General features: G+C 31.9%; 1 protein-coding gene across 1 annotated transcript; it reads right to left on the bottom strand.

The window, feature by feature from the left end:
• Nucleotides 1–1,875: 1,875 nt before the first annotated feature.
• LOC128190468 (uncharacterized) lies at nt 1,876–7,593 on the bottom strand. Its single transcript, XM_052862537.1, has 6 exons — nt 7,432–7,593; nt 6,993–7,085; nt 6,684–6,777; nt 2,841–2,987; nt 2,526–2,622; nt 1,876–2,401 (listed from the first exon to the last, which is right to left on the bottom strand). Exons 1-6 carry the CDS (start codon nt 7,576–7,578, stop codon nt 2,314–2,316), a joined length of 666 nt encoding a protein of 221 aa, XP_052718497.1. The 5' UTR covers nt 7,579–7,593; the 3' UTR covers nt 1,876–2,313.
• Between the last annotated feature and the right edge of the window lie 2,644 nt (nt 7,594–10,237).

The following is a 10,237-nucleotide window of genomic DNA, read 5'->3' on the forward strand; positions in this document are numbered from 1 at the left end:
CATATACGATACACCTTTAATGTTAGATTTATTAAGATATTAAAAGATTGATCTTATATATACAATGCATTCAATTCAATACAATCGTTGCTGAAATATAATTGGAACTGTATCTATTCGCGTTCATTTTACTAAAAGAGGATAATGCAAACATTGAATTATTGAAAAATTTTGAGAAATTTAAAAATCTTCTCAAGGAGAACCATGTGGCAAGAAGTGCTGGAACTTGTGTGGAAGCATCCTCAGGTAGTGTAGATTCAAGTTGAATGAAATCATGATCCCCGGGGGAGAGTGGGGCCACAATTTGGGGTTGAATTTTTACTTAGGAATAAATAGAGTAAATCTTTAAATATCTTTTCTTGGAAACCAATCAGCTAGGAGATCTGAAACTTGTGTGGAAGCATCCTCGGGTAAAGTATACTCAAGTTTGCTCAAACCATGATACCCAAGGGTGGGTGAGGTCACAATGGGGGTTTAATTTTTACATGGAAATATATTGAGTAAATCTTTAAAACATTTCATCCCGGGAACAAATCAGAAAAGCTGAAACTTGTGTGGAAGCCTTCTGATGAAGGGTAGATTCAAGCGTGTTCAAATCATGATTACCGGAGGAAATGGCTACAATTGGGGGTCAAAGATTTACAGTTTACACTTTAAACTCGTCTTCGTAGAAACTACCATGTCAGGGAAGTTGAAACTTGTGTGAAAGCATTCTCAGGTAAGGTAGATTCAAGTTTGTTCAAATTATGATCCCAGTTGGTAGAGTGAGGTTGCAGAGGGATTGAATTTTTACATAGGAACGTAAAGAAAAATATTTAAAAATATTCTTCTCAAAAACCGATTAGCCAGAAACGCCGAATGTAATAGGAAGACATCTTCAGGTAGGGACTTTGTAGATTCAAGTTTGCTCAAACCATGATCCCCGGGGAGTATGATGGGGTTACAACGATTTGAGGGAACACATTTTTACATAGGAATATATAGAGAAAAAAATCTTTTAAAATATTCTTCTCAAAAACCAGTTGCCTAGAAAAGCTGTAACCTTAGTACAAGCAACCTTAGTGTAAATTCAAATATGTTTAAATAAAAATCTTTAGAAGTAGGGTGGAGTCACATTGGGGATCCAATTTTACAATGAAAAACATTTTATTTCACAAAAACTGAAATGTTATTATGTATGGTTTTAGTTAAATGCAAGCATTTTGATAAATTGCTGATTCTTTAGAATTGTTTTGACCTTGTCCCCTGGACGATTTTCAGAGTTTGGTGTTTGTTTATATCTCGTAATTAGCTGATTTTACAATGCCTATTGTTGTTCAGATGAGCGATGTGGCCAAGGGGCTCTTGTTATATTATGCAATTTTAAAGCGGTTTTACCAAGATAAAACCTTGTATAAGGCACCACTGTTTGCAATTATTTGACACAAAATTAGAATAAAGTAGACTGCATGTTAGACTGTCATCAATGCCTACAAGACAAAAAGGATATAAATTCTTATAGTTTATTTCTGACGATTTAATTAACAAGGCGTTAGGACTTTTAATTAATGAAATTATTTGATAAAAAGGTCAAATCAAATTGTTAATAAGATATATACAACAGGAAAAGCAGTACATTTCCTTGATATAAGCTGATAATAAATGGAATATCTTCCCTAATAGTTACTACAATATGTCTCTAGTTTTCATTCGACACGTGTTATAATCGACAAGGACATTTTTATAACATGTTTAACTAACAATAATATAATTTGGTATCGCAATTGTTTTATCTTTATCTTGATAATAGATAACAAATATAGTAAAACTCTAAACACATGCACCAATGAAAAAAATCGTTTTTCAAATCAATTTGGTTTGAGAGATAGTTTCAAGTTTCAAATTAAGTGAAAAAAGAGAAAGAAAAATGTTAATGGTAATGCTTTACAAACAACATGAAAATACACTGATGATTTAAAAAGAATTGCAGTGTATGGAGAACGTCCGAATGGATAAATGTGTTGATATTTTCATATTTTTTTACCCACAATAAATATTTGTCAATATCCCGGCTAAAGAGAAGATAAATGTAAAAGAAGAAACCATGAAATTGTTGCTATATAACGATCTGATATGGTATTTGATGATATGTTTGCATTTCATAACGGAAATGAACAAAATGTTATGAAAACGAAAAAAAAAACCCCAAAACAAAACAGGACAATTATTTTTGTAACCACTTGTAAAGCATCTCATTGAAATGGCCCCAAAAAACTTAATTCATAGCATCGAAAGAAGAAGAACCATCTACTATTTCGTTTCAGTTTGAATACCCTAAGGAAACTGTCCACGTGGTATCCCAAACATCGATGCAGTTCGATAAAGCAGAGGGGTTTGGTGCGTTTTTTGTGATTTGTGATTCCTATTATAATACAATAATAATATAAAGTACTAATCTTTGAGGACTCTCTGAAACGGGAAATGCAAATAAGAAAACAAATCTATATTCTGGTATAATAAACAAGAAAAAAGTAAAAAAGAATTACTTGCCTTTAATTTTAAAACATATTTTTGGTGGTGTGAAAACCGATTCATTTTTTATTCCTAAAGTCATGTTGTATAAACGCATCAGATTCAGGGAATCTAAAATAAGAATTGCAATGAATGAATTAAGTGATTGCATTTTCAATTTTAAAATTCAAGAATCAGTATGCTTTTTTCATTAGCTGGGACTTGGCGGTTACGGATGCTCCGATTTGTAAACATTTTCGTGCTTTGTATATCACTTTTCTTAATTATGGACAACACTTGTTTATTTGAGAGTTATCAAATGATTTTAGGAAGTTTTCCATAGTACGTACCGTCGTTTTGTCTTTTCAGTTCAACAGGAGTGCAGATTTTTCCAACAGTGATGGACCAACGGAAACGTTCGCTTTGAATCAGATAAGTGTTCAGTTTAATGATGTCTGGAAAAACTCCCATGGAAGATTTTCGTACCAACTTTTCTTCTATACATATATGTAAAACAGAATGGTAATTAAATTGTAAATATAATACATGCAAATACGTTTTAAATGTTCTATTTTAGGAACAGTGAATCATGTTTTTAGTATGATAATGTGATAATTTTTATTGGAACGTGATCAAATCCAATCCTGAAGGACTTTAAGATAGATTTAAGCACGTTCCGACCAAAATTATCACCTTGTTATATTCAAAGAATGATTATTTGTAACTCATATTTATGTAATTTTCAGGAAAACCCCACTTGCGCCCAAATTACAAATCATTGGAATTTATTGAAATGCATAGTGCAAAATCAATACGTAGTGTTAACACATGCATATACAATGAAATATGTTAATATATATTTAATAAGTTTGCTTTGAAAATTATGAAAATATGTATGATAATCATTTTAAAGTGTGATTGCTTGTGGTTATTTTTGGACTACATAAATAAATTTTGATGGCATTAATAGATATAACTACCTCGAGGGATACAGAGAATTATTCAAATTTTCATGCTAAAATATATGAGTTCTAGATTACTAAATAAAAGTTTACAAATCAAAAAATGATTTGTACGAATTTAAAGAAATCTGATGGCTAACTGGTTACGGAGTTATATAGTGCCTTTTCCCCCTAGCCATCTTTCCCCCCGGAAAAATGGCTATATAGCAGTTCCCCCCCCCCCCCCGGAAAAATGGCTATATAGCAGTTTTTCCCCCACGGAAAGCTGACTATATAGTGGGCTTTTCCCCTTTTTATAGCCAGATTACCCCCACGGAAAACCTACTATATAGTGGATTTTTCCCAATTTTTACTTTCCGGCCATGTTTATTGCGGACCATTCGTGACAATAATTTGCAATAACTGATATGATATTAATTTCTCACAAAAAGGATAAATATGGCATTTATTAATGCATAGAATAAAATACATGGTTTTTCAACCCCAAATATGAACTAAGGCATGTGCCTTCATAACAGGCATGTGTCATCATCGTTTATTTTACCTGTTCTCACCCCTTTTTGGAACACCTTTTACACGGATTTCGGAATACCTCGAATCTTTTTCATCTAATCGATGCTTATCTACAGTTTTGACTTCGACGTTATGAACACGTGAGAACACATTTGAGTGAAAATACGCCGGTTTGGAAATTTAATTTTCCAATGTATTACCATCAATGTATAAGCTTCTCCCAGGGAACTAATTGACCAATCTTGACTTAATTTTGTAGAGGAAGGGAATAAAAAGTGGAAATGTATTACTCCCTTCGTCCAAAAGGCTATCAATTTTAAATTAAAACCGTTAGAATTGACTATCTTAAAAACAATTATATATTTCTTCTTCTAAATATCAAACGGGAGACAGGATGCAATGATATGATGAGAAACTGAAATGTTTTAGTTTTTCTTTGATTGATGCTAAATCATGGGTAAGGGTATTTTAATTATGAATTAAAAGCATGTGTAAAGTTAGTGTTTACCATTTCGTTTTAAAGTTACGCATATTCATATTTTTAAGCACATTTCTACGAAACGCGAGATATTATGATGTAAACATTTTTTAAAAAACAATGAAATGTCTTCACAACCAGAACAATGTCGGTATCTTTGCTGGTTACTTTGGAAAATGTGAAATGGAGCCTGAACTAACTTTATGTTTATATTGTCACTCACTATTTGCTAATTTTTCCACTTTTAAGTTTGCAACGTGATTTATAAATATACAATTTTGAAAACGGTGCTATATAAATCAAGATATACGATTCAATTACCTAAAAATTTTAAACTATTTGTTTCATATTTTCGAAATAAAGATTTACTTGTGTACCATATTATTTCGAACATTTAAACAAGGGTAATTAAAAAAACAACAACAAAAAACATAAAACAAAAAACAACCAACACATATATTTTGATGAGCTGACTTTTTTTAAATATAACCTTGTTATTCTAATCAACTAACAAGTAAAAAAGTCGTATATGTGCTTAGGTTGGTTATTTATATCTGATTTTCGGTTTCTCCTTTTATGAATAAAAGTTGATTGATCTATTTATCTAATTATTTATTATATCATTAGTCATCTTATGAATTGATTAAATGTTTTGAAGAATAATGAATTTTACCCGCGTACCTTTTTAAAAAATTTTGTTCGTAAATTTAAAAAAAAAGCAGCAGAATTAAACGTAATTTTCAATCATTTTGATAAAGAAATATATGAGTTATTGTGTATTTTTGAATGATGTTTTTACTTTTAAATTACCGTAAAAATATGTTCATGTGGCCATCTATAATTTTTGAGATATGGGGCCCTAAAAATACATATTCTTTATAATTGGATTTCAAACATCGGGCTCGAAAACAACAAAGGCTCCTACCCTGCATGGGGGCTTAAATTTTCGGTGTCATCTACTAGTGGTATACCACTATCACTGTGAAAGTATGGTTAATTGGTCATCTCTAGAATTTGAGATTCGGGTCCTCACTTATAGAACACTATTCAATCATTATAATGGGGTTTTAAACATCGGGCCCTGAAACATCAAGGGCCCCTCCCCTGAGGGCTGAAATTTTCAGAGTCATCTTCAAGTGGTATAAACCACTGCCACTATAAAAATATGGTGATATGGTCATCTCTAGTTTATGAGACATTGGACCCTAAAGAATATGCACTATAATTATTATAATAGGATTTTAAAAATCGGGTTCTGAGACATCGGAAACAAAATTTCTCTAAAACAGAGGTTTAGCCTGGATGAAATTTTCACAAACAGACAAACAGTCTGATAAATTTATCAAGAAATTCTTAAAACATTCTCGTTTAATACAATTTCAGAACACAGAATTATGCATATAAGTGTATAACTTGTAAAACTTTTTTTCAATAAATTACCTAAATTAAGTTCTATGTGTAATTCCATTACACACATGTTCAACTTTCAGCATTGTCTATAAAAATAATAAATCGTCAAAACGAAACTTAACCTGTACAGATGAATGCAGATATACATGTATGCAACCTGGGAGTGTAGAAACATTGATTTTAATCCCTTCTGGATTTCCATAAATATCTTTTATAATATCTGAACCAAAAACTTGAGGGAGAAACCCTACTATGGGGGAAAAGCTACTATATAGTAGCTTTTCCCCCCGGGGGAAAAGGCTACTATATAGTATGTTTTCCGGGGGGAAAAGCTACTATAGGGGAAAAACTGCTATACAACAACGGCTCTGGCTTCTCATTGAGTTTGCAAGTATTTCATTATATTCATCCAGAAGAATGTCCTAATATACCTTTCTACAAAGGTGTTTTCATAAACGTTTTGCATAAATTTGAGTTCTGATTACAAACCAAAATCTGCAAATTTGTTTATAATCGAATTTTTTGTTCGTTTTACAATTTTTCTTTTCAACATATCATAAAGGATAAGGAAAACCGAGAGAATAACCCTATTGTCTTTTACATATTAACAATTTTAATTGTCAATGAATCCATGTCTAATATAATTAGTCATGGACTCATTGACAATTAAAAATTGTGATTAGTAAAGGACACCATTAAAAGAGTAAAACAATTTTATAAATCATGCAAGCATAACCTTTGACACTGTATTCCTTCAGGATCATCAAGAATACTGTAAAATTTCATTTATCAATAATAATGTTCACCTATAATTAAAAAAAAAGTCTAACCTGGAAAGCAAATTTCATGAAAATGACCTGCGTACGTTACGTTACACACCTCCTTGGCCCACGAATATGACATATTCCGAAATGAAGAAAAACTCTGGTATGTAATGTACAATTGTTTTTTCTCTTTTTTGTTGTCTTTTTTGTTTTGGACTTTTTTGAATGTAGAATTATTTTTGGCTTTCAACTCAAACTTTTTTAATTTCAAGTTAAATCAAATATCTTTAATTATTTGTATTCCTTACAAAATATTTTTCTATGCATCTAAATGCAAATCTACTTGTATCTTTTAAAGTAAAATTCACTTACGACCCGGTAGTCGATAATGGCGTCGTATTCATCGTGTATTGAATCACGAAAAACATGGAAAGCTTTTCGTTTGGTCCCGATATCATAACACGTGTCCTGAAGATTCAATTTTTAAGATTGACTCACTTAATTTCATGACGTTTGAGTGTGATTACAATAAAACACTACACTATAGGATTTTAAGTCCTGTCAGAAGTAGGAATTTGCGATAACATTATTTATCCTACAATGTACAATGTTATTTGATCGTAAATCATTAATATATATTATCACGTTGATTGTATAACCGAGAGCAAAGAAAAATTTATTACATTATCAATAATTGGGAAAAAGTCTAAAAGCAAATGCAAAAGAAAAAAAAAAAGATTGAAATAACGAACGAATGTTTACAGGTAAAAAATGTTAAAGTTGTGAATAACTTTGAAAATTCACATGCACTTACTCTTAAAACAGTGCTTCCTCGACCCCCAGGAACAAAAGACAGTTCATCAACATAAGTTTCTAGCTGAGAATGAATGCAACAATGAAGCTGAACTGTCCCCGGAAATAATGAGGCAGTTATTGCGACTAGTAAGACAATTTCATACATCTTGTCAACTGACCAAATGCAAGGACGAGACTGACTGAGCTTTAAGTTTATTGTCCACTTTAAATATGATGCTTATAGTCTTATAGACAGGCAAAATATTATTTCCTTGTATCTTATTTGGAAAAATTGATTGGAAATGTCGTGAAAGAAATGGTTTACATTTCCGGCTTGAGTTTTATCATTAAAAATTGAAATCGTTTAAAGGGACCTAGACACAATTTGAAATCAAGATTTTATATGTATAAAAGAGTGTACATGATAGCGTCGATATCAGTTCTTATATTGCCTTTACAGTAATTAGTTCTCCTTTTGAGCAGATAGTTATACCAAAATACAAAAACTTTTTCTGTATCTGTTAATTAAGTACATTTTTGGGATATTATGTAAGCAACTTTTAATAATTAAATTGATGAGTTTGACTTTATTCATGTTTAAAATACCAATCGCATGTACAGTAAAACACGCTTTTAACGAAAATAATATAATATCTTTACTAATGAGTTCCATGTCACATCTTTGCTTAATTAAACTGTCCAAATGTTAACCAACGAAGGCAGCAGTTCAATGTATCGAAAGGTTTGCATGTTTCATAAAGGTCTTCCGTTTCCAACGGAAGACCTTATAGTGATTGTAATGTTTTTTCTTTGTTTCTTTCTTTTTTCCCCCCTTTTTTGTCGGCAGAATTTCTCAGAGATGGCTTGATAGATTTCCCTGAAATTTTCAGGGATGATAGAGAATGATAATATCTTGAGCCGTTTTTTTATTTCTTAAAAATTCATTTCCGGTCGTCCGTTTCCTGTCCCGCATCAAAAAACCTTGTTCCCTCGAGATCTCAGAATCGGCAAGCACTTGGACATCTAAACTTTGTGGGATGAAAGACCTGTAGCTGTAGATGTGTTTAAACTATTTTGTTTTGTTCGGCGTAACTTCCGGTCGTCACCGGAAGCACTTTAAAAAATAATTATTTATAAGCATTAAATTCCTTTTCCATATAATAAATATATAAATACAAATCTTAACATAAGTTATCTCTGCGATGTTATATCAACAAAAAAATTCTACTTCCGGTGAGATATCTCAATTATCTCAGGTAGCTTTTTTAAACCACATTTTGTACCAACGAGATCTCAGAAACTAAAAGTGATCAAAGCAAGAAACTTTCACGGATGATAGACATTTGATTGAAGATGTGTTTAACCAGTTTCATTTTGTCGACCGTCACTTCCGGTCCACACGGGAAGAGTTCAAACAAATCAAGTTGTTTATCCGTTTAACTGTTTTCATTCGATAATTTCAGTTACTTTGATAAATAATAATATGAAATAGGCAGGTATACAAGAAATGTTCAATACAATTTACATTGAGCACTTCCGTTTGTCCGTTTCCTGTCCCGAGACTAAAATCCTTATTTCGACGAGATCTCTAAAACGGAGACGACTTGAACAACCAAACTTTGTGGGATGATAGACTTATGTTTGTACATGTGTTAACGCTATTTTGTTTTATCCGGTGTAACTTCCGGTCGACCAGGAAGTACACCCAATTTTGATTTTTTAAAAATCTGTTAGTTATTTAGCGTAGGATAACATTTTAGCTATAAATATACAAAAGTCATCTGCAGATGGTAAAAAAAAAATAAATTCTACATCCGGTGAGAACTCTCAAATATCTCAGGTAGCCTTCCTTTTCAAAAACAAAGTACCCACAAGAGCTCATAAACTGTGAGAGATCAAGACAAAAAACTTGTATGGATAATGGACATTTGATTGAACATATGTTCAAGAGGTTTCATTTAGTCGTACGTCACTTCCGGTTCTCACTACGAAGCGTTCAAGCAACAGAAGTTTTAATTTTTAACTTAAGAATTTTTTAAACATTTTACTCAATGTGATGAACAGTAATGCATCGTAGGTAAATGTACTAAAATAATACTTTCAATTTCTTTAAGCACTTCCATTTGTTCGTTTCCGCTCCCGAGACAAAAACCTTTTCTCAACGAGATATTAACAACAAATTAACAAAAACTTGAACATACAAACTTTGAGGAAAGACAAAACAATGTATGTAGATATGTTTACTATGTTCTGTATGATCCGGCCTAACTTCCGGTCGTCACAGAAAGTACTCAAAAATTGACATTTTGTCTTTTTGTTTTGTTTATTTTTTGGGAATCCCGGTACAATCTATATTATATCCATTTTCTGTTTACAAGGTAAATGGATGTTTTGTACAGATTAAAACATGAGGAACGGAAGACCTTTTTGTTGCTATAGCAACAAGAGTCTAGTTTTATTTATATTTACATTTACTTTCATTAATTTACCTCTGTTAAATTGCACTGATTGAGTTGAGTTATAATTATGCATAACAAAGAAGACCCAATCATAGCCCTCTGTCTAATTCTAAAAATACACATCTCGAAATTCTGCTAAACAGACGAATCATCATAATTTTGAGAGAATTCTTTTAGAAAAATTTGGGTGGAAAAGTGTGTTGTTTAGCTATTCCATGAAGCCCAAGGTGAGATTCTTGAAATCCTTTAGTTTCACAGTAGATCCCAGGTAAACGGTAGCTTTGGTGAGGCCCAGAGGGTGTGGCAAATCCACCGCCAATCACTCCTCTAGCGATTTTACGGTGAACAGGTGGAGAAATAGTAAGA

The sequence above is a fragment of the Crassostrea angulata genome, chromosome 6, assembly GCF_025612915.1.
Source record: "Crassostrea angulata isolate pt1a10 chromosome 6, ASM2561291v2, whole genome shotgun sequence".
In the NCBI taxonomy this organism is placed as follows: domain Eukaryota; kingdom Metazoa; phylum Mollusca; class Bivalvia; order Ostreida; family Ostreidae; genus Magallana; species Magallana angulata.

Excerpts from the sequence above, each read along its gene's own strand:
- LOC128190468 (XM_052862537.1), bottom strand. The coding sequence starts at position 7,578 with ATGTATGAAATTGTCTTACTAGTCGCAATAACTGCCTCATTATTTCCG. Across the intron at positions 7,086-7,431 it reads GAGGAAGCACTGTTTTAAGA|GACACGTGTTATGATATCGG; the intron begins GTAAGTGCATGT and ends TTGAATCTTCAG. Across the intron at positions 2,623-2,840 it reads ACTGAAAAGACAAAACGACG|ATTCCCTGAATCTGATGCGT; the intron begins GTACGTACTATG and ends TTCTTATTTTAG.